The sequence below is a fragment of the Typopeltis vanoorti genome, chromosome 4 (assembly GCF_054136105.1).
Source record: "Typopeltis vanoorti isolate ZY-2024b chromosome 4, IOZ_Tvanoo_1.0, whole genome shotgun sequence".
Lineage (NCBI taxonomy): Eukaryota > Metazoa > Arthropoda > Arachnida > Uropygi > Thelyphonidae > Typopeltis > Typopeltis vanoorti.
The window spans coordinates 70169459-70195108 of record NC_143552.1 but is presented as its reverse complement, the minus strand read 5'-3'; the positions used below and the strand labels follow the sequence as shown (position 1 = coordinate 70195108).

At 35.0% G+C, this 25650-nt stretch overlaps 1 protein-coding gene across 3 annotated transcripts in view; it reads right to left on the bottom strand.

The window, feature by feature from the left end:
* The window catches only part of LOC150107396 (choline transporter-like protein 1), a 135618-nt gene that overhangs the window by 71632 nt on the left and 38336 nt on the right, over window positions 1-25650 (bottom strand). For all 3 annotated transcript variants that reach the window (XM_090391263.1, XM_090391261.1, XM_090391264.1), the window contains exon 3: window positions 993-1103. In XM_090391263.1, the coding sequence (XP_090247389.1) occupies window positions 993-1103 (111 nt within the window). The remainder of the gene's footprint in view (window positions 1-992; window positions 1104-25650) is intronic.

Sequence of the window (25650 nt, the reverse complement as noted above, 5' to 3'; positions counted from 1 at the left end):
GTCTGCAAACGAACTATCTGATGGTAAACCTATAAATACTTAAGGTACAATTTTTGTTTTCGTACTATATCCAATAAAGAAACGTAATAGCAGTGGTGGCTCGTGGCTTGAAATCGTGGGGGTGCTGCAACTTTCGAAATATACATACACACTATAAGTACAATGTACAGTGTTTGGATAAAATATCAAAATTATGGTAAAAAATTTAAAAAAAATAAACATGAGAAAATATTGTTTATTATCGATAAAATTATACAGTTTGGTATAATTCAAAATTACTTAAAAATAAAATCCATTATCATAACCCAATAATATTCTAAAATAAAAACTATAACAAATGTTATGTCTTTAATTGTAATGTCCAAATATTTAAAGAGACGGGGTAAAGACGATAAGCACTACAAACACTCTACTACTACTACTGGCGCGCAAACTGCATATAAACAACAGTGAAACTGCGCGACGGACAGTGCCGCATTACGTTAATAGCTGCTGGCGTCCTTCGCCCGCGTAAGCGCTACAAGATGGATTTTTGTTATTTTTTATACAAAATAAGAGAATTGTATAGGATTGTTGACGATAAAATTAAATATTACAAGCAAATATAAATAAATTAATAAATATATTTATATAGCGAGAAAAATTGGAGGGGTGCTGCAGTTCCGTAGTGCCTATGCACAAGCCGCCCCTGCGTAATAGAGTAATGATAAGTATTTACAAGATGATTATTGTAGCTAGTTTTGAATTAAAATTTCTTCGCTGCATTTGTAAAAAAATTTGCAAATAGTCCTAATTGAGGAGTATTTTCGTAATTCCAAGTGAAAAATTTTAAAACGGATTACTTATCAGAATATTTAAAATCTTCTTGAGACTTAGTTTGCTGACTTAACTTGTTTCACTGTCGCATCCTCCTGCCACTGTGTGTATATAAGAACGTGCATTCTTCCATGTTTATGCATTCGAAAATAATACAAATAGGATTTATTACGTACCAGAAAAGCACAGAAGGCCACAAAAAGTAACAAGAAGAAAACATCTCGACAGTGTCTATCTCGAACTGGGCCCTCGAACTGTTCGAAATTGGGAAGAGTCCTGCCATTCACCTGAAAAGAACACTGAACGATTTAATAAATGAAATGTAATTTGTTAAAAGAAATCAGATCTTTTTTATAGTCAAACATTTGAAAGACATAACATAATATTAATTAAGAAATAAAAGTGCCAAGTTTATGAAACACTGATTCGATTTTATTTATTTATTAATTTAATAGTTAGGACACAAAAAGTTTCAATTGTATTTCCGCTCTAGTAGGGTTGAATAAAAAGAAGTAGCAATATCGCTCTAAAACAAGATGCTCATATTGTGACTTTACATGCCACTTACATAGCAGAAGGTACTGTGATTTGTATTAGTCATGTTGCAGAATGGTTTGCTATACTTTACTATATACTTATATAGTAAACATTATATAGAGGACTTTAAGCTCTGAAGCAAATTTCAGCTAAACGTTACGTCTTGTAATAGAAAATTGTGTAAGAGTTCACTCGAACTGTGTGCTTACATAATTCCAACGAATCTTTTATATGAAATCTGAGGTGAGGAGTGATGTAAAAAACTCATGGAAAAAATACATTTAATTAACATAACGTAAATTTTTTTAGAACCTATTATATTTTAATTTTTTCCTTTTATTAATTTACTGAACAATTACAGATAATATTTATCATTGTATTGTAAATTAAAGCATTAATTAACAAGAAAATTAGACTTCATCCGGCAGTAATCTTTCCTCAACATCAATCGTCAATGTATTCGATATTGACTTTTTGACTTTTTTAAATGTCTTAAATCGAAATAAAAGGACTTTTCAAAATGCAAATCTAAGATAATAAAATATATGTGCCATTGCATATGTGTTCATTCACGTTGGCACCTATACAAATTGATGGGTTAATTTTAAAATAACTCCGGTTTGGTATATAGTGCACGCTCTAACACGAGTCTTTCTGATTTTATATTTGACTTACCATGAAAAAAGCAAAGATTATTTAATGTAAATTTTCACGTTTACAAAGGCACGCTAACTTAATATGACTTTAACTTCTTTCCTAAACTGGGATATTCTTTCCGGGATAGGTGTTTTCAGTACAAACAGGAAATCTATGCAACGGAGACCACTCCTTTTGCGGATATTCATAAACAGAGTTCAGCAAATAGTTTTCCGGTTGCCGCGAGTGTGGGAAAATGTCATACAGGTAGGCAGGGATTATATTGAAAAAAAAAAAAAGGCAAAACTAGAAGGTGATTATATGAAAAAAGCCTTGTTACAATTATTATTTCTCAATCCTTGTAATATCTGAGTAGCTTCGAACAGCCCTTTATTATTTAAAATTCTACTTAGATATTGTGAATCCATCCTAAAAGTTTATTATTATTATTATTATTATTATTATTATTATTATTATTATTATTATTATTATTATTATTATTATTATTATTATTATTATTATTTTATTCACATAATTGATACACAGTCAAAACAAGATATCATATAAACAAAAATTTGACTGGTGATACAGAACAATTCAGATTCTACCCAAGAATCTAAGAATAGCTTCTTTGAAGTTGCACCAAGTGCACCGATAACTATTGGAATTACTTTGGTGTGTTTAAGCCACAGTCGGCCAACTTCAATTGCCAGATCTCGATATTTAGTAATTTTTTCCAGTTTAATGTTGTTAATGTTGTTATCACTGGGTACTGCGATATCAATAATCCAAACCTGTCGATGTTCGATAATTGTGATGTCAGGTGTATTGTGTTCCAATACACCTGACATCACAAAATGCCGATCAGTTTGTATTCTCAAGTCCCAGAGAATTTTTGCTGTTTCGTTTTCCAATACAGTCTCTATTTTATGCTGCCACCAGTAGTTATCAGAAGTAGGAAAGGCATATTTTTTGCATACATGTCAATAAATTATTTTGGCTACTTGATCATGGCGGTATTTATAGTCAGTTTGAGCTATTTTGCTGCAGGCACCTGATTAGATGTTCTACAGTCGCATCTTTCTGATCGCATAATCTGCATTTGCTGTTATTATTGATATTCAAAATTTTTGCTTTGATTGCATTAGTATGTAATGCCTGTTCTTGAGCTGCTAGAATAAATCCTTCTGTTTCTTTTTAAAGTATCCGTATTGTAGCCATTGCCACGTCTTGTTCACGTCAATTTTGTCCTCAGTATCTCGAAGAAATTGGTCATGCAAAGGTTTATTTTTCCAGCGCACATATCGGTTATTTTGTTGTTCCTTTTTGTAATCGGATTTGTTTCCTGTTGCTTTTAGAAGGCCCTCTTGTGTAATTGCTTGAAGCACTGGCTCAGAGTTATTGTCGATGTAACTTCTTAAACTAATTTCTTCTTCTTCCACTATCTGTCTCACTTGCAGCAGACCCCGTTCACCTATTATCCTCGATAGGTACAACCGGTCAACATCACTTCGTGGATGCATTGTCATTAGTTTTCTAGTTTTGCGATCCAGGTCTTCTTTTGTCCAATCTATCATGCCAGCTGTGTATCCGATAACTGGTATAGCCCCAGAATTCATTGCTCTAATTGTGTTTAATCCATTTAGTTTTGTTTTCAGAATATTTCTAACTCTTTTGGTGTATTCTGATGCTGCCTGTTGTGGAGAATATCATTGGCTTCTAATATTCCTAGGTATTTATAGTGTTCGTCAGCTGAAATTGCTTTTATATATTTCTCTTGATCAAAATTAAAACTGCTAGTGTCATTAATTTTTCCTCGTTTAATAGATAAAATTGCGCATTTATCTAAACCAAATTCCATTTTGATATCCTGACTGAAAATACGAACTGATAGGTTAATTTTAATTTTCATTTTAAAGAATCTATTTGCTGGGCCGATTTTCCATATAACTCCAAGTTATCCATATACAACAGATGGGAAATTTTAATATTACATTTAGGAATTTCATATCCAAGTTTTGTTTTCTTCAGAATCGTAGACAAAGGTATAAAAGAAATGTTGAAGAGCAATGGTGACAAGGAATCGCCTTGGAAAATTCCACGTTTAATGCTGATATCTCCAAATCGTTCATTATTCACTATTAAAGTTGTTTTCCATGATTTCATAGCAGCAGCCAGAAACGAACATACGTTTTTGTTAATTCCAAATATTTTTAGTGATTTTAGGATCCAAGATTGTGTGAGGGAATGAAATGCTTTCTTGTAGTCTATCCATGCCATGTTTAAGTTAGTTTTTCGTCTTTTTGAGTTTCTGAGAATCATTTTATTAAATAAGGATCTGGTCTTTTGTTCCTCAAAATTTTTGAAAATTGCCTTTTTGTTCAATCGGACAAATCTGATTATCTGATAAGTAGTGGTATATGGAATTTTCTATGATTGCAGAACAGCTTAAGCATAATTGGTAGGTATGTTATTGGATAGTTACTTGGGTCTGCACCCTTATCCTTATCTTTCATGGAGAGAAAAGTGCGTCCAGATATCATCCAGTCTTCCACTGAGCCTGACTGCAACAAATAATTAAATTGTTCTGCCATTCGATCATGTACAATGGTTAGATGTTTTAACCAAAATCCATGTAGTTCGTCTTTGCCAGGTGCATTCCAGTTTTTTAATTTTCTAGCTTGAGCCCTGACCATTTCTTTAGTGATAATGACATTTTGCATTTGTTTTTGTTTCATTTCTAATTCTATTTCCTTAATCCATGAAGCATCTTTATTATGTTCAATAGGATTATCCCAGATTTACCTCCAAAATTTGAGTTTCTTCTTTTCCTGGTGAATGATGGTTTGTATTTGTATTTCTCTGGAGAGACTGAAAGAACTGACGTTGGTTCTGTCGAAATTGCACATTTTGTACATATTGGTTTATTCTTGCTTCATATCTTTTAATTTTCTGTGCAGTCACTGTTATTCTTTGTTTTATCTCTTCCGTAACTTCAGCAATTGTTTTGTTGGCCAAATTATATGTGTTAATCAGTTTGTTTTTGATGTTATTATTTTTCAGCCGTCCTTCTTTAAAACTCTTTAAGTTGCTTAGATCAGCTCTAAGTTTGTTGACCATTCGTTCTAACCGAATTTTCCATGGTGCAGATTATTTCATCCTTGGCTTTTGCTCTTCCGTTTTTGCAACCAAGCTTCACTCTTCACTGAAATGATATAGGCTGTGCTGTATAGGAGCTGATTTGTTTCCTTTATACCGTTGGGTGTGATGGTTTCAATTACAGCATTTGCGTCTAAGATGAGCTGTTTTAGCTTAGATTTTTGTAAAGCTTTCAATGATGGTAGTTATACGGTTATTTATGCAGTTCATATGTTCCAATATTCCTGAGTCAAAAAGACTCATCATGGGAGGTCCCATTGTCACTCACTCACTCACTCACTCACTCACACACACACACACACGCACACGCACACGCACACACACACACACAAATTTATCATACCACGCCTTAGATATGTTCACTGTCTCCGTATTCACCGCACTCTCGGGAAATGCATTCTAATCACTCATCACTCTCCATGCAAAAACCTTCTCCTCGCTCATTCTCTTGCTCACACCCTCTTTATATAGCTTCCAAGGATGACTTGTTCTCTCCCTGCCTTGACCCATTCTATGCAAAACCTTCCCCACATTAATCTGGTAATAACCCCTTAACATCTTATATATCTCATTCCCCTCCCCTCCCATCCTCCTATCCACCAATTTCTGCAATTGCATTTTCTCAGTTCTATCTTGGTACTCAATATTCCAGAGACCAGAATACACCTTTGTCAATCGTCTATGGATCTTTTCTAATATTAATCTTTTTGAAAACCAGGTGACACAAATCTGTGCACACTAATTCATATGTTTGATCAAGCCACATATGAATTAGTGTGCATTAGTGAATTAGCAAGCCACAAACAGCAAAGAGTCCATTGCTGTTTGATCAAACAGATTAAATAGCAATGGACTCAAAACATACCCTTGGGAGTGCACTTTCCTCTTCTGGAATAACACTCCTCTATAGAGAACTCGCTGATACCTATCAGGCAGCAATCTCCAGTCCAGTGCAGTAATCTACTGTCTAGTCTCACCCGTTCTATTTTAATTAATAACTTATCATGTATCAATTTATCAAAGGCCTTTTCAAAATCTAAATATACCACTGTGTATGCATCACCCTTTTCCAATGCGTTTGTCTCCTTATTACAATAAGGAAGCAAATTGCTAAGACACATTGTTGATTTACCAAACCAATGCTGGCTATCAAAGAGTATTTTTCTTTTTTCGATCCAATTCGGAAACGTGGTCCTAACTAACCTTTCTAGCACTAACCACACTAACCAAACTCTAGACACGCAGACTGGCCTAAATTCAAAGCCTTAGTCTTATCACGTTCCTTAAGATTCGGAATAATTTTGCCCTCTTTCCACTCCTTTGAAACTTGACCTAGTGCAAGACATGTTAAAAAGATTCGTAAAAGCTGTTGTTAACTTCCCGAAAACATTCCCTCAAAACACGTGGTGAAATATCAAGTCCTACAGCCTTATTAACATCAAGTTTATTCAATTCCTCAAATACATCCCCCCTCCTCCCGTCTACTGCATTCAAGTTCTTCATGATATCATATTCACAAGAAATAACCTTTATAAATTACTCATCGAATACTTCAATTATACCCTATACAGCAGTTATCATTCTCCCACTTCACCAATCAGTGCCATAATCATTCTTTCTTTTACTGGCCACATATCGAAAAAATTCCCTAGGATTTTTTCTTGGGCTGAGAATGAAGGCCGCTAAGAAGCGGGTGAGGGCTAGACTTTTCTGTCAGAGGGCGTTGCGTGATTGGAATGGAATGCCACTGGATGTTGTGAGTGCAAGCAGTGTGAATGAATTCAAGAATAAGTATGTGGCCTCCCTCGATGAGCCTCTGACTCCCTGGAGGTCTGTCTTAATAATAATAATAATAATAATGATAATTAATTTTAGCCTCGTTAGCAAATTGCTGCTCACACTGCACTTTTGGTACCCTTATCAAGCGAATCACCTTCCTCTCCTGCTCTTTGTACTCATCATGCAACCGGTTGTTATAACCACTCATCTTGTCCTTCTTCCATAATTCTTTCTTCTTCTAGATTGTATATCTTATCTCTTGATTCATCCATTTCACATCTGCTCTATTTAATGTCTTGAAACTGGAATACATTCTGATATTGCCTCCACCAGATAGTTCTTGAGGGGCCCAAGCAGCATTGATATCCTTTCCATCCAGTTACTCATTTCCTGAGCTTTTTCTTAATTACCAGCCTTATAATTCCACATATATCCTTTGCTAACAGAAATCCCCATATAGCTGGCCACTCTGCAAGTGATCACCTCATGGTCACTCTCAACAACTGTTTGAAGATTCGACACCCTATTTATAATAACCTCATCTGATGAGATTACCTAATCCAATTCCCTTGAACCGCGTGTACCCTCTGTTACGTACAGCCTAAGGAATCCTCTCAAAAACTCCAGAAATCCACTATTTTTGCCCCAGATGCAGTTTCTTTATTCCAGTCTATATTACCATAATTCAAGTCAATGATCCCTCGTTTCTTGCTAACCAGGCTAATTTGCTTATACATTTCCTTCTCATTGCCATCCACATTATCAGGTCTTACAGCAACACTTAACTAAATATTTCATCCTGTTGACCTCTACCTCACACCATACTGCCTCAATATCGCGGCCACTATTTGCACCTCACAAATCCACGTTAGATGGGCACAACTCATTGTTACCATCAACAGTATCTCTCCTCCTCCTCCTCCTCCTCCTCCTCCCTATATTCGCAAGAAATGCCATCTCTGTTCCTGTCAGGATGTCTTTCTCATATAATCATATCTCGCTTATACCAACAATTTTGGAGAGAATAAACTCAATCAAAGCAGCAGTTTCATTCCCCTTATTTTGAATACTTCTGGCATTAGTAAATAAACACAATTCATTTCTGGTTCTACAAGTCCTACGGAACATCGCTTCTTCAATGTAACTCCTCTATATAACCACCGATTTTACAGCTTTCCTCACATCCGAACTCTCCCTTTCCGTCCCAGGCCATCTCGATCCTTTTTTTGCCCACTCACACATTCACCTCTGAATCCAGTATCAACATGTTTCATAAAGTGCCTCCCCTTCCGCCTTGATCCTCCCTTTTCCATATTTGTTTTGTTGCGTTTCCATCTTCTCATTTACTCTATTCATGATATTCACCTCTCCATTCACAGGCCTCCCTGCCTTGCTTTCTTGCTCTTTCATATCACCTCAGATCTATTCATTACAGTCATTAACCACCTTAACTCTCCTTCCAGCAACAATCTTTCTACCCGAATCATACCAAAACAATTTAAATGCAGCCCATTATCTTATAACTGATAATCACCTTTAAATGATTAAACAGACCTGAAGTAAAATTGGTACATCCTTCCATACAAAAAAACAAATCACAAAAAATAACGTCAAATTAAAAAACAAAATAAAAGTTAAAACATCAAGTTTTGACTTGGCAGTAATGTTTTTTTCAGTTTTCACTTTGGTTTCTTAAAAATTTGTTGCTTCTGAGTCTGATAGCTCAAAAACGTGCATGCTACTGAAATTTTTGAAGTTTGACTTAACTGGCATTTGATGCTTAAACTCCTCTCAGTTTTATTAATACACGTTTGTGGTTACGCAAAGTTTTTAACTCCTTATGAAGATCTTGTTTTCTCCCCTCGCATATGACAGCACCACTTTGACTTGATGAATTTTACTGAAATTTGGTGTTTGATCTTTACAAAAGTCTTTCTAATTTTTTTTAATAATCTTTAATAATAATAATAATCGCAAACCTTAAAAAATTGTTAAAGATTCGCACACCTAATCTGTCTTAACTGGCGGTCTGCGGACCACAGGTTAAGAAATCAATCCTGCTTTAGAGACTAAACGTGGTACTTTTTCAAATTACTTCAGTCCTCTAAGAGACAAATGATCGCAATGCAAATCATCTACCACCTAAAGACACACACAGACATCAGTATCATAGTGGGATTCTAACATGCAGGTTGGCAGGCAGGCAGACATCCGCTCTGCCAACCATACAGCTGATTTCAATCTGAGCACTGATATTAAACATTAACAATTAAACAGACCTAAAGAATAAATGACAAATTTGTCGCAAAATTTACAGAGCGACGAAATTATACAAAGCAATAATTCAGCTGCTCAGTCTTGGCTGGATGAAATTTGATAGCCACGATCTTGTTAAAATTTCTTGAGTCGTCTCAATTTCGCTTTAAATGAACCATTTTTAGCGGAAATGAGAACAATTTTAGATTCAGTAGCTGATATTGCCATACGTGAATGTTGTTGCTAAACACACCTTTTGTTATAATTGTCTAGAATCATTTCCATAGCTTTTGGCTTATATCTTGTAGACAGTTTATTTATTTACTCCCATTTTGTATTAGTTTGTAGCACGCCACTTGTTTTTAAATAAAAAGATTGTGTTTAAACAAAATTGGGAGTACTTCACAAATTTTAGAGATAGCAGATTTTGGTAAAATTCATATTAAGTTCGGAGGTAATGATACACGAATGGGCGAAATGGATAAAACAGTTAATTATTAGTGTTTTAGCACTGCGATCATATAATTTTTATTTATAAATATTTTTATTTGTATGTGTGTGTGTGTGTTATGGCTTTCATCACAGTGATCATTTTTAACATTATGAAAAGAAGCATGAAAAAAGATCTGAAGAATTATAAAAAAAAAAAGCGTGTTTCACACTTTCGTGTAACGCTCATCTTATTTCCTCATTGCACACATCTTATATCATCAGCATTAAAAGACAGTTACTAAATTATAATATTGATACTGAGAATAACGCACGTTATCATTGACAGTAATTGAAAGACTTCATTTTTTGTGTGTGAAAACCCAATCCTTTCAATGCATTAGCTTTAGTGCATTTACGGTGATAATCGGTGATGTAATATTCATAAGTGATTTCACTATCAAAATAATTGCATACTAAAACTGTAACATTTAATTTCGTATTATTTTTCGTTATTTTAAATAGTTATCCGATTTAAAACAAAATTTAAACACGATTGATATATTTCGATAGAAATCCCTAATAATTTCTCTCTCTAGAATCTGCTGCTTTAAGCAAAGGTAGAAGGACACAACCAGTGTGATACCCGTATATGCTTACGCATTGTTGAGAAATGCACTTCAAAAAAAAAAAAAAGAAAAAGAAAAAAGAATAAAATACATTTCCGACATGTCGTAGTATTGTTTCTTGCTCAAGACAGGTGAAGGGATATCAGAGTGGCATGTATTTATGTTATTAATTTCATACTTAATATATCCGTGAAACGTGGTACTTGACACCTTGTTTTCTTCCTTGACACTTTTAACACATCCTGTTTGTCCGAAGGCCAACGTCATTCTCTTTATCGCCTGGTCACGTGAGGAACTGGAGAACTACTCTTCATTTTAAGACATTATATATTATATGTATTTATTCAATGAGATGCATCTATCGTTGTAATTGAGAGTTACAACGATAGATGCATGTCTCTTGTTGTAATGTGAGTTGTTAAAATCTTTTCACGGGTTTAATAAATTTATATGAGATGCATTTATCGTTGTAATTGTGAGTTGTTAAAATCTTTCCACTGGTTTAATATATATACAGGGTGTTCGGGATAAATTTGACATATTTATAATTAATTATATTTTTCCGTAAGTTACATGTATTAACACACACTTCTCTTCATTTAAAAGTTTGGACCCTTCTTCATTCATATACAAGATGTCAGAAAGGATGGATAGCTGGAACCCACCTGAATCATGGAAGAGAATAACTTGTATCATGATGATTCGTGCCCGCCATCAAAATAAGGATATTACGACTGCTGCCCAATGCTCCCTGAATACAGTAAAAACAATCAGGCATGAACTAGAGACTTGCAATGGTGACTACGAGGATGTAGCAAGAAGAAAGATCCCTAGCAGACGATCTGATTGCGTTCGTACAGCAGAATTCCTCGCAAATCTGCAGGAACAGGTGTTGAAGAACCCTGGCATTGGAATTCGGGCTTTGTTCGTGGAGTTGCTAACTGTAGTCAAGCCCTGGATAACAAGGGTAGCCAATGGTAGGCCGTATGTATGGCAGCAGGATTCGGCCCCTTGCCACACCTCTGGGAAAAGTCAAAAATGGTTGTCTGAAAATTTCTACGACTTCACCAGTCCAAATGTTTGGCCTCCAAACTCCCCAGACCTTAACCCCATGGATTATTTTGTATGGGGCGCAGTTGAAAAAGACACCAATCGCACTTCCAGTAATACAAAAGCCCAGTTAATGGATAAAATTAAAACAGTTTTTGCGGCCCTTCCCAGGGAGACTGTAGCATCAGCTTGTTCGAGGTTCCGAAGCAGAATTGAAGCTGTGATCGATGCTAATGGTGGTTATTTTGAGTAAATCTTGTTGATAGTATTGTAATTAACTCTGCCTGTAATGTTTTTTTGTCAATTCATTAAATTTAATAGATACAAAGAAGATTTTCTTTTTCCTTACGAAACTGTCAAATTTATCCCGAACACCCTGTATATATATATATATATATATATATATTTCCACCTGTGCAGTTTCGAAATTCAAGAACCCAGCAGCGCTATCAGGTTATCTGCTATGTTCTCAGCTGGAAGGCTCTCTTCGGAACGGCAGGTGTTGCGTCAGTTTCTAATTCATCACTCACATGAGCTGGTGACAAGTCGGGACGTTGAAAATTGGAAACTGCTCCTGATCTTTAATCTTATGCGGACATGTGGTGTGCTGACAGAAGTTCTCTTCCGGGGAGGAAAGCTTTATTTTTCTCAGACAAATTCTTCCTATGTTGATTTATAGGATTTACTGCTGTTTTATTTATTTTTTTTTTTTCAGTTTTCCAGCTTTTATACGCTGGAGGGAAACTCATGTTTAAAAGAATTTCATTACGTCAGTGGATTTGAGACTAGCTTGATATTCTAGCATCCAACACAAAACAGGAATTTAATGGGATTTTCTCTTTAGAAATATATCGCTTTAGACAGTTGCTAAACGGTAAAAAAATTCCGTTTAAATCTCAGTGACGGATTTCCGGTTCACTTACATCCTATTTTTAATTAATGTGAAGAATTCGTAAAGGAAAAAAGAGGACCTTTTGGAAAGAAATTCTTCAGACAAGAAGCTTTTATCTTTGAAACTTTTTTAAAGCTTTAAAAGTAAACATTTTAATTTTTTAAAACTTTTTTCGTTCATAACAGTTTTGAACAACAAAAAAGGAGTACACCAAACTTCGCATTTGCATTCTACTTATGTATTATCATAGAAACCACTTTAAGCTATCTGAGTAGCGTTTACACCTTTTGTTTTGTAAAGCAGTAATTTCCAGATTATTATTAGAAAATATTAGTGGGGACGCAGAAAAACGTTTTCTGCGTCCCCACTAATATTTTATTAAACAAAAAAGTTACAGGTACATAAATAACAATACCACCTTCATATTACATTTTATGTTAGTATGTAATATAATTTATTTATGACCACACAGTATCTTTCTTTCTCCAAAATAACACTTGTTCATTAAAACGTTTCATCTTTGATACTTAACATCCTTCCGATAAGATTCTACGCCCTTCTTTACTTCACTGCACTTCTCCATAGAGACACTCACAAACCCTACAACTTGGAAACCACTTTCATATAATCCATTTCAGAAAACAGTTCAGTGCACGATTTAATCAGAAATTCATCGAGTGGCTTAAACTTTATCCTTTATCACTAGTTGACTAACAATGGATAGTCAGACACGACCTGCGGATTACATTTATTTCCTAATGAATTTCCGTTAATGTTATCCTAGAAAATTTCAAAAAAAAAAAAAAAACAGACAAAAATCCGTCCAGTTATTTAGACTAGTTCACAGACAGACGGGCATAGTGACCTGAATTAACTTTGCATAAACATTCTTTTGTATGTATTATGTACTCTGTAAAGAATGAATAATAAACCTTACCTCTTATCAGGACTGAAGAAATGCTCACTTTCATTCCCGTAGTGGTTGACTAAATGTTTCCAACCAACATGCTTCTGACTTGAGTCTCTTACTGTGGCTCATATTAGACATGCGTGGATGTTTTAAAAGGTCTTCATTCTCTTGTGTGTGTGTGTGTGTGTGTGTGTGTGTGTGTGTGTGTGTGTGTGTGTGTGTGTGTGTGTGTGTGTGTGTGAGAGAGAGAGAGAGAGAGAGAGAGAGAAAGAGAGAGAGAGAGAGAGAGAGAGAGAATGATTGGATATTGCCAATATCCAATCACAAAGCGGCCTCTCTGGTCGTTCATTGCGTGTCGTAGTGGATGGCTTCCTCTCATCAGATTCCGTTACCAATGCTAGAATATCTCAGGGGTCTGTACTCTCTCTCTCTCTCTCTCTCTCTCTCTCTCTATTTGAGAAACTTCTGGTATTTATGGCTTCCTCTCATCAGATTTCGTTACCAATGCTAGAATATCTCGGGGGTCTGTACTCTCTCTCTCTCTCTCTCTCTATTTGAGAAACTTCTGGTATTTAAATAGTTCAAGCATCAAAGATCTTTCATAAAAATTGTCTTAAATACTAAATGTCCTCACCTGAGGTGAAGATAATCTAATGAACTTCAAAGCTAACAACAGCAACAACATTTTAGTGGAATAATTTATTATCGGAGAATAAAAAAACAGTCTCCTGTTTTATTCTGCGGTAATGTCAAGATCAGACTCCCCCCCCCCCCATCTTTCGCTGATTTTCAAATCTAGCTTATCCTGGCATAAGCAGATTACACCCATAGGCTCCTCAGATTCCAAAAAACTTCTTATCCTTTTTCATTCAAAATGCTGATAAACTCATATTTACCTCCTAATACTTTATATGAATCCTAAATCCGCCATATCAGGATATTGTTCTCATGTTTGGGTTGGTGAACCGAAACCACCTTAAGAATTGTTCTCTGTATACAGAAGAGGGCAGTCCGCCTAATGAGTGACTCTCTTTCTCTATCTCCCGACGTGTTACAGTCCGTTTTTTTTTATAAGTGTCCTGTTTGTGTATTATGCCTTTTTTATGAGTACGTTGATTTTTATAACTTTTTTTATAAGTACGTTGCTCCACTTAACTATTCACTTCCATTCTTCTAGTCTCCTCTATTCATGACACCAGCAGCCGCTAGTCAGCATCCATACACAGTTGAACCCAACATATTTAACCAACTTGTTATCTTCCTTCATTCCATCTACCTTTATTCTTGGAACGGTCGTCTCCATTCTCTTTTTCCTAATGAATATGGCTCATAGCTTTTCAAGAAACTTGTTAATAGATTCCTTTTCTCTCGTTAACCACTTCCCCAAGCACGGAACTGTTGGTGTTATAGGTCTTGTAACCTCTCATATGTTGGATCAATAAAAAGAAAAAGAAAAATAAGACTGAGTAGCAAGCCTCTCAGTCGGTATCCACGATGCTCTTGAGTAGGAAAGACCCTGGTTCAAATCCCGTTAGGATGCTCAGAATAAAAGCCTTTCATCTGAAGGTGAGTTAGTCAGTCTCATACGGAGCTCGCAGGTTTTTGCTCCAGCGATAAACCAATCATTTCTTCCGGAAATGTGGAAATGTAGTTCATTCCGCAAAACATGTAAGCAGACCACTTGTAATGGCTTCGGCAGTATTGTAAATAATAACAATGGACGTGTCTACTTTAGGTTACATACAGGCAACGATGTACAGAAATGATTTCTGATAAAGTTAAATACAAGCGCCCGCGCGCGTGCATGTACGCGCACACAATAAATTCATATATGTACGCTGATCTCATACAGTGGAACTCTCCTGCAAAGTTGAATAAGATACGGTGCTTCACCAATTTAACTGAGTTTTGTTCAAGCCAGATTTAGGAGTGAAATGGAGTGGTTTCTTTTTATTACAATAAATGAAAAAATAAAATAAAAATGGAAGGAAAGAAAGATAGAATTTTAGAGGTTGAAGTCGACTGGGTGATTCTTCTATAGACAAGTATCATGAAAATCGAAATTTAAGGTTGATATTATTACCATATGGAGAAATATATGATTGGTTTCCTCACGGTCTCATTATCAAAATACGGAGTAATCGATTAACAGCTTTTAATTTCGCTGTATAAAGCATATCTTAGGTTAGTTTCACAACCTCTTCTCACTTGTCAAAGTCTATACTTAGATATTATTCTTTGCATAGCTCAAATTTCAATTAAACAGCTTAAGATGCTGCCCGAGTTATAATAATAAGGTCCATCAAGTCATTAATTGGTGTCATTAATATCATCTGGAAGGCATTAGGCTTTCTTGCTTTGAAGAATTAAATTTTAACCTTTTTTTTTTTAATGCTGTTCATGTCGTAATTCTATTGCGAGAAATTCTGAAAAGAGCACGTGTCTCATTGGCCACAGTGTGAGGCATAAAGCTATTTTAATGATATGTATATAAATATTATATTGTGCAATATAAATACTTAATTACTTTAGTTTACAACTAGATGTGAATAGTTAATTACTGAATTATTAATGTTCAAAGCATGTACAAAACCAGACATCGTGGCATAAAAGTGTTCGACAAAAGCTTACTGTATATCACCGGGCAACAGAATGGAACATATTCCAATACTTATGAAAACTAGAAAGCTTTTGTAAAACCTAATTATTACAAATGCTTAATCTCTAATATGAGAGTCTCCATAGCTCAGTCCGTAACAACGATTCTCTTTGGAAAGACTTTAGAAAGGACACACGCAATCCCTTGCCCTCTCCTATTCTCGTTTGTCCAAGACGGATTGAGTTCCATAATTAGGGGTTTCTAGACAATTAATGCAGCTGGCTTGCCATTCCTTTGCAGCATTCCCTAAGGACAAGGACAAATATTTATGCTTGTAGATCTGTGTTTTCACGGAGCTGGTTTGCCTGTTTTGAAGTACGCAAAAAAAAAAAGAAAAAAAAAAAAGAAAAAAAAAAAGAAAAGAAAACGAGTGTCCGGCAGCATCTTTGAACAACTTCCGCTGCTTAACGTATGTTACCCCCCCCCCCCCGAAGGTATATTCTAGAACTGGTAGAAACCTGGGAATTCACAACGTCAGAAGCATATTGTATAAATTTTTTGTATCTCTGCTACCTCTCCCTGCAATTTTATTTATTTAAGAGGATTTCAGGCACTACTGATTGTACAGTAATCTCAGCTGAAGTAACTGCAGTGTAACAAGGGATGGCTCCAGTTTTTCTTGAAGCTTTGCAATTGCTTTTGATTGGGTGATCACTGAAATTAGTTTATAATGACTTGTACAAGACCAGAAAGTGGGAGGGTGTGTAGTGTAAAATGAAAATAAAAAAAGAAAATTATCAGATTTTTTGCGGAACTTATGCTTTAGTAGCTCTTATGACATGTCACCTTTATCACTATTCATAGAACACTTTGAAAATAGTTTTCAAAAATATGTTTTCTTGAATCTTTTCACAATTCTAACGTCTCTGAAAGTAATTAATGGAAGTAGTATAGCATTTCTGATGCATCCAAGAAATGTTGTAGTCGTTCCTTTTGTTGGACCGAGTGAGAATTCACAGCCTGTCGGTTGGACAGGCTGTGAATTCTAATTCCGGTGTGCCATAGATGTTTTTTAAGCAGTGGATGAATTTAATAGTCCGGTGTCGCCCTACTTATCGAAAGATAAGTAGGGTGACACAGGACCATTAACGATTCCATTAATTAATGCATTATTAATTAATACATTAATTAATATTAATGCGTTATTCTTGAAGAAACGATTTCTAATAAAAGTGATAAAACTAAGATACATCTCAACTGGAGTATTTCTCCCTGAAGAGGTACATTATCATCTTTATTACAAATATGGCTACTCAAAAGGTATTTTTGTCTGTTAGCTGTGTTTTCAGACTAGCTTTTCTATTTTTGCAGGAGGGAATCATGAGTTATCGAGAGAAGAAAATCTGCTCTCTTTGTGCAGAACCAAATAACTTAGCTCTTCCCGGATTGCAAAAATCCTACCGTCACGCAAGGAATTTGGACGTAGGTTTTTTTAGGCATTTCATTGCTTATTAAAATAGTCATCTCGTCCGCTAATACAGTTATCATTATTGTCCTTCTACTTGAATGGATTATAGTTTTCGAAATTGCTGGTGAATAGCATTTATGTTTAGTCTCAGCCATAGTCCTGACATTCGTCAAATATGTTTTACAGATTGCAGTTCAGATTCTGTGGAGAAAGTGATTATTATACTCATTTTTTTATGTTTTTCTAAACTAGTTCAAGTTCGACTTTAGCATCGTCATTCATATATCTTTTCACAGACGTTTAATGTATTCCATAACAGTTTAAATTATTATAATAATAATTTATAATATGTATGCCTTTTCAAACAGTTCACTTAAAATCCTAAATATTTTTAGTATCTTATAGAATCACAATTAAATAATTGTTCTTCTACCCTTCCTCCCATTTGGGATACGGCTTGTTTTGACTAGCGACGAATACACACACACACACACACATATATATATATTTCCCTTCACTTTCTTGATTTACAAGATATTAATTTTCAAGCATATGCATCTCTATATAAACTTTTTTCTCGTATTCACTGTGCCTATACGACCGACGGTAATAAGATTAGTATATAAGTGGAGTGATCCATCCTCCCCAAAAAGGGGGAACTAGTTTGGTTTCGAACGTGTATGAATCCGATGTTCAAAACTCGAGACTTTCTTTATCTTCTTACTAAAATGTCCCAAATGCATCCAGGAGTTCTCTTTAAAAGCTGGAGATCTAACTAGCTAGTTAAAAAAGTTTGAAATTTATTCATCTTGATTCATTTTAAACATTATCGTCAAATATGTAGTTCGAATTTTACATAATTGCCATTCATCCCGGATATTTTAAGCCAAGAAGTATAATAAAAAAATAAATCAAGACTATTGAAATGCCCTTTTCTTTGGAAAAGTACTAATCTCATGGAGGTCACGAGATTTTATGGTACCTTTCTGAAGTACGCTGTTTCTATTTTTGCAGTTTTTATGTTACAATCAGATGATGTGATTATTTTGGATAATTTTGAAAATGATTTTGAAAAAATTTTGAAAATGATAAAAAAAATACGAAGGTATTTTTTTTTATCATTACTCGTGATTCGCATATTATCTAAACTGAAATTAAATAATAAATCAAATTAATTGTACATTCTTCCATTTTAAACGACAATGTCCGTTATGTTTGAAGGTTTTAAAATCAATATTTCTGATTCTCTGAACCTGTGAATGGAAATTTCGTGTGGGGTGAATGTAACACGGCCGAACAATCTTCGAGTTACGATGTCTTCATAGTCACAACATTTATTCAAATTAGTTTTGAAACTTTCTATCACCTAGCAACCATTATGCGAAGGTATAATACCTCTAACGCTAAGGTGGATTTGCGTGACTACAATGATTCAAAATAGCAATGTTTATGTTGTCTTAGCTTTTGTGCGTGTTTTAAAGCTTAGAGTGCATAAATGAATAATAATCGAAATCTCTCAAAGCAACTGACACCTCTATAAGTTTGTCAAATTAGATGATGAATGGGATATTTTTATCCACAGTTGTTCTGGCTTATATCCATCCTGATGTGAAGTGGCGCATGAAAACCCTTTTGGGTTGGTTGATGAATTCCTTCTTTTCTCTTCCAGGTGATACACGAATTCCTCCCGCCCTGTGTTTCAGGTGATGCATAATAATATATGCATCAATGTTTACTGCGGAAGTACTTATCTTGTCATTTCCCCCCTTAGCAACGTAAAAGGCTACGCTCATGAAAAATAAAAGTGATGTAGTGGCTCGTAAACGTGCTTTACAATAACAGTCATTCTTTTCTGAATAACCATAGAAAATCAATAGCGTCATTCATAAGTCCAGGTGACACTGACAAGGAACAGATCCTGTAGAGATTGCATTTCCGTGTTTATTTCTATAAAGTAAAGCCAAGTATCTGAGAATGTAACTATCTTTCTTTGCTAAAATTTTAGCCGGAAAGTTAATTGCCGTCACCGCTGATTGGACTGCTTTCAGTTATCGTTAATCACAGTACTTTGGCATGTCATGTAATAAATCAGTGATTTCCAAATTATGTAATTCCCTCCCATTCTCCTTTCATTACTTACCCCCCTCTCTTTTCACTAATAAACTTTACCAGTGATTATTGCAATTATATTTTTAATTTATTACTTTGATAATATTAATAAATTAATATTATCAAAGATTAAGACAAATTAAGTTAGTAAAAAAAATTAATGCGGCCTGGTTAACGGAGTGATTAGTGTATCCACTCTCCTGCAAAGAGACTGCGGGTTCGAATCCTAACATGAGCATGGATGTTTGTGATTAGCCTGCTAACTCTATGTGGAAAGGGAATCTGCGACCTTACCATTTTCACTCCCCAAATCCTATGAGGTATAGGAGTGACCATGTGGCGTCAAGCGACGTCAAATGTGGATAACTGACTAAAGAAAATTAATACATAAAACTGAATACATGTCATATTTCGATTATAGTAGGAGTAATCATATTTTTCATATACATTATTTAAAAATATACAAATATTTACCGTTGTTTTTCAGCACAAACCAAACCAGACTGTTGTATTCTTGACTTAGAAACTAATACACTAATTTTGTTCAGTAATGTTTGTTCAATATAACTAAAATAGTAATGTTTGGTATAATTACATTTGAAATAGCGAATACGACATCTTTATTTTATTAATTTCCGACCTTAAATTTTAAAGAAATATTTGTATGTATGGGTTAAAATTTATAACACATAGTTTGCATTAATCGTATTGTATAGAAGTTCGTTCAATTTTTACAGATATTGACAACTTGCAGTTTATATCAGTGCTTCCCAAACTGTGGGCCGCGGCCCCCTTGGGAGCCCTAGGTTTTGTTGAGTGGGGCCGTGAAATAATGAAAACAAATTTAAAATCTTTTAAGACTAAGAAGATTTTTTTTTTATTTTAAAAGAAACGTATTTAATTTTTATTATTTATTATTTCTTTTTTGTTATTTTTTATATTTTAATGGAAAAAATCACACATTGGCGCGGGTTCTCAAATTTTGCTTCCTGCGTATTTCGGCGCTTAATGAATATTAGTAAATATATGCTGATTCATATAAGTTTCATTTCAAAGCAGAAATCTAAGAATTGCAGTTTCAAATATTTCATCTGATATTGGTGTAGCAGTATTGAAACACATCCATCACATTAAATTGTTATTAAACTTCTTTTATGTTTTTAATTCTTTCTTAATTATTAATCGTTTTACGTTTCATGTGCTTGTACTGCAAATGTACAATAACAATATATATATCTATATAAAAATATGAGATAATGTGCCATGTCAAATGTGTATATAAGATGCTAAAAATGTAATATTTGCATTTGATTTTGCAATATTCGCTGGTGTATGTTTTGTATTGAATATATATACAATAAATATTATAATAATATATGTCTGTATTACGAATTTTTTTCGAGGGGGGACGTTAAATATTTTAATTTTTCCAAAGGGGGCCCTGACATCCAGAAGTTTGGGAAGCACTGGTTTATATAACGCACAGTTCGGAATTAACGTTTCTTTTGGCTGACAGTGTACATTCATAGTACACAAAGCTGCAGATGATATGATGGTAGTTATTTGGACATTACTTCGCACTCTCCCTGGTATAAACTGGTTCTCTCATGGGAAAGCTTCCCACAGGGAAAACAATTAAAGTATTCTGATTCCACAAATACTTGTCGAAGACTGTGATGATAAATCATTGATATGGAATTCGATCACTCCAGGACTGACGAGTACGTCCGGCAACTCCTTTTTTCATTTCACAAATAACAGACTAACCAGTCTAAAAATGTAAGTATCTACAGGATTTACTAAATGGAGGAGGAGTTTGAGCCCTGACAAAAATAATTTTGCCCCCTCCCAACCCAGCAAGGGCGGATGGGCTAATAAAGATACTACGGACTTTTGTACTTTTTATTGACTTCTCCTCCCTCTTGCCGTCCCTGATTATCTGACAGAAATATTTATACCCTATCAGGAAACTTTTTTTTTAATGGTAGTCCCATCCACGAAAGGTTATAAACCCGTAACTGCTAAGGGTTAGGTAATTAATCAGAACTCTTCTCTGGAGATCGGTGATATTTTTTCTAGTCATCTTAGGTCTTCAGTAAGTGGCTTTAACGTACGTACTGGGCAATTAAAAGTCATACAATCTGAAACCATTCACGAATATCCATACCACAATGAGATTTGAACCCACAGTCTGTAAGTTAGAAAGCGAGACGCTATCCGCTCAGCTAGTTATCCAGCTGATTCATATTGACCAGTCAGCTTTTTAATATATTAATCACTGCATCCCAGAAAGAAAATAAAATTCATAACAAGAAGAAAGTTCAAATAGAATTATCAGATTCCTACCCACATCCCACAAATCATTTTATAACGCTTCACCCGTTCATCTTCATCCTATGACCCACGTGAAAATATACAATTCGGTTGTTCCGTTAGAGTATATTTTAAAATTTAGTTCTGTTAATTGAATTTTATTTCTTTGAAGTTACACTACATGACAAATTTAAAACTGTTTCTTATATTCTTTAAACAAAATGTAGTGATTTTTATAATTTGGCTGCGCTGAATTCTAATCTGATTTAATAATATGTCGCCTAAGTTTTTTTGAGGGAAGCAAAATAAAAGACGTATATACAGATAACATTGTACTAAAACCTAAAACATAATTCTTACAAAATTAGAGGGTTAAAAATGGTTGACGTTTTTCTTTTGTAAACATCTGGAGTTTCTCTGATAAGAGGCCATCAGTGTCCATCCAGCATAGCGGAATGCCATCTTTCTTGCAGGCGCCATTCTATGATCGCCATGTACTGATGGAATAAATTGATCGGGAAGAAATGTAGATGCGAATCAGGAAAATGCATCTGTAGTGACATATTTATAATCTATCGATTTATAGCACCTTAACATCTCATTCACAATTGATATAGTTGCCAGACTTGACGACGCCATAAATTCTACCAAACAACTTAAAGACCAACCAAGTACTGAGTTTTCTACTTCAGTTGGTTATTGTTAAAATAGATGTTCTTCATAGTTATTCTTATTTCCCCATAATAATGTCCTTCTTTTATTTTGGCTATATTTTTTGGGAATTTATTTCTAAAATAAATAAATTATTTACTGTTTTTCTTAATAATTTAACACAGATTTCCTTCAAGTCATTTTTTAAAGCCCACTTTTTTTCGGATCTTCTAGACGCTCATTCTAAACAGTTTTTTTATTATTATTTTAAGCACACAGTCGGTATCGACGATGCCCTTTGGTAGGGGGAGAGATCTGGGTTTAGATTTCTTTTTAAGGTAAATCTACCTGTCTCATTCGAAGATAGTAGACTTTTCTCTCCCGGAAACTCAGATTTTTCATTACGCAAAAGAGGCAAACCGGCCAGAAAAATACACACAATTTCAAACGTAAGTAATATACTGACAGCATAACCTTGATTATTTTGGCCTCATTTCAAAAACAACTCAATCCAATAGTGTGCCTAGCAGGATTTTTGCGAACATGTGTTTGCAGTAAAATTATTAATATATTGTACTATACTAGAAGTTTTATGAAAAATTCGTAGGTGATAGATAAATAACTCATTTGTAATCAGCATGTCTAAATACATAGAAATTAGAGTAGCATTTTGTCCAAAGTATAAAACTTGTGTTTTGTAGAGCAACTAACAACAACAAAAAAACCTCTTTGTCCGGCGTTTTTATCTGTTATAAAGCTTCGCTTGCTCAACGGCATAGAACAATAGCTTTTTGTCCTTCTCTTCCGGCATGCCATGCTGGTGATTTCAGAGTTGTCTTAATTACGGAGCGACCCTAGCATTTCCTTCTTTCGAGGATAATCTTTAAAACGGTTATTAAGCAGTTTCTAGATAGCATACTGGTCAGAACCTAATGATAATGCTTAAGGAGGTTTTCATGTCAAATAGCGAATAACTTGCTTTCACAATTCCATTAGCTGTGCCTAGAGGTCAACAGAGAGTGGTATTATAGAAAGCCATGCCGGGACCACGATTTTCAGAGCAGTTGAGAGTGGCGACATACTCCATGTACAGGGTGTTCGGGATAAATTTGACATATTTATAATTAATTATATTTTTCCGTAAGTTACATGTATTAACACACACTTCTCTTCATTTAAAAGTTTGGACCCTTCTTCATTCATATACAAGATGTCAGAAAGGATGGATAGCTGGAACCCACCTGAATCATGGAAGAGAATAACTTGTATCATGATGATTCGTGCCCGCCATCAAAATAAGGATATTACGACTGCTGCCCAATGCTCCCTGAATACAGTAAAAACAATCAGGCATGAACTAGAGACTTGCAATGGTGACTACGAGGATGTAGCAAGAAGAAAGATCCCTAGCAGACGATCTGATTGCGTTCGTACAGCAGAATTCCTCGCAAATCTGCAGGAACAGGTGTTGAAGAACCCTGGCATTGGAATTCGGGCTTTGTTCGTGGAGTTGCTAACTGTAGTCAAGCCCTGGATAACAAGGGTAGCCAATGGTAGGCCGTATGTATGGCAGCAGGATTCGACCCCTTGCCACACCTCTGGGAAAAGTCAAAAATGGTTGTCTGAAAATTTCTACGACTTCACCAGTCCAAATGTTTGGCCTCCAAACTCCCCAGACCTTAACCCCATGGATTAATTTGTATGGGGTGCAGTTGAAAAAGACACCAATCGCACTTCCAGTAATACAAAAGCCCAGTTAATGGATAAAATTAAAACAGTTTTTGCGGCCCTTCCCAGGGAGACTGTAGCATCAGCTTGTTCGAGGTTCCGAAGCAGAATTGAAGCTGTGATCGATGCTAATGGTGGTTATTTTGAGTAAATCTTGTTGATAGTATTGTAATTAACTCTGCCTGTAATGTTTTTTTGTCAATTCATTAAATTTAATAGATACAAAGAAGATTTTCTTTTTCCTTACGAAACTGTCAAATTTATCCCGAACACCCTGTATAAGGTTTAGCAAATAATCCATTAATGTATATTTTGTGTCCCTCTCAGTTTCATCTTATTGTACACAACAGTCATGAAATGTTACGCAGAGCACAATAATTACATGCGGAAAGCGACAAATCTCCCAAACCTTTCAGATTCACTTCCCAAATACACGTGGGCTCGAGGTTCCGACCGCAGAAGTGATGTTCACTTCCATTTCTATTCTACCAAACTACACTTATATTTGTTTCTAAACAAAAAACCTTTTATCATCTTCAGCAAGTACTCATTTCTATTTTCCTAATTAGACACTGACTCTTTTCGTCCCAATGGTAGCATTTGCGTACATGCTCCTTCTGATAACCCGTGTCATAGAGGTGTTATTTTAGAATGTTCTTTTTCATTTTCTTTGGCTAAAAATATATTTACTTATTCTATAATGTTTGTTTGTTTGCATGTTTTCTCTATCGTTCTCCCAGTGCCACCAACCATTGTGAACTTTTTTAAATTTACTTTCTTTTAATGTTGATTTTCTTAATCCAATCCCAGTTTCCAGTCCTAAAGTTATTTTTTCTGGTTTGCGTCTGTAATTTAGCCGATAGCAAAGCTGAGATATTTCTGTCATTAATGATCTCGCACAAATTTTTCAAACGTCTACCAGAATACCAGACACTCCTGACTACTCTGCAAACGCTTTTGATCTCTGCTTCACCATTAATCCTTCTAGGTATATGTGGATGTTGTTTGTTCTCTTGGCAATTCTGAGCATAACCTAATATCTCTTTCTTCTCTTGCAAAGTTATACTCATACAATCACTCTTGACTTCATGTTATCTAGCAAATATAACAAAGCTAAGCGAGGATGATCTCGATTTCTATACTTTACCTTGGCTGGTTATCACTTCCAGCCTTAGGATTCGAACATTTGCACTGAACGCAAGAATGAAAATTCTTAAAGGTATGGAGACATTCATTTCCGTTCTTCTTTAAATTGCCATTCCTTATCTAAATCGTGTGTGCCAAGACACACTGTTCAAGAGAAGAATTGAGCAGAGCTCAGCTGATTTATGTAAATACTAAAGCTTCAAATTGTTGTTAATTATTTCACTCGGGTGGTTTTATTGCATCTTTACCCATGGAAAAACCAATCTTCTAATATCTTAAATTTCTTTCAATTCTTGCACTGATGGTTCTTAGTAAATGTCCTACTACATTCCAAATATAGAATCTTTAATGCCTTTTTGATTTTTCACCAGCAAGAAATCTGAAAAGTCTTGTATAAACAAGATTCTAAAAAGACTCAGTTCTTGATGGCATTTCTGCGATTGTTCTTAAGATAACCTTTCTGGAGGGGTTAACGCAAACTTTCTTAAGCACCTTATTTGTGTCTCTTGCCAATATTCTTATATTTTACTAGTATTTATCCTG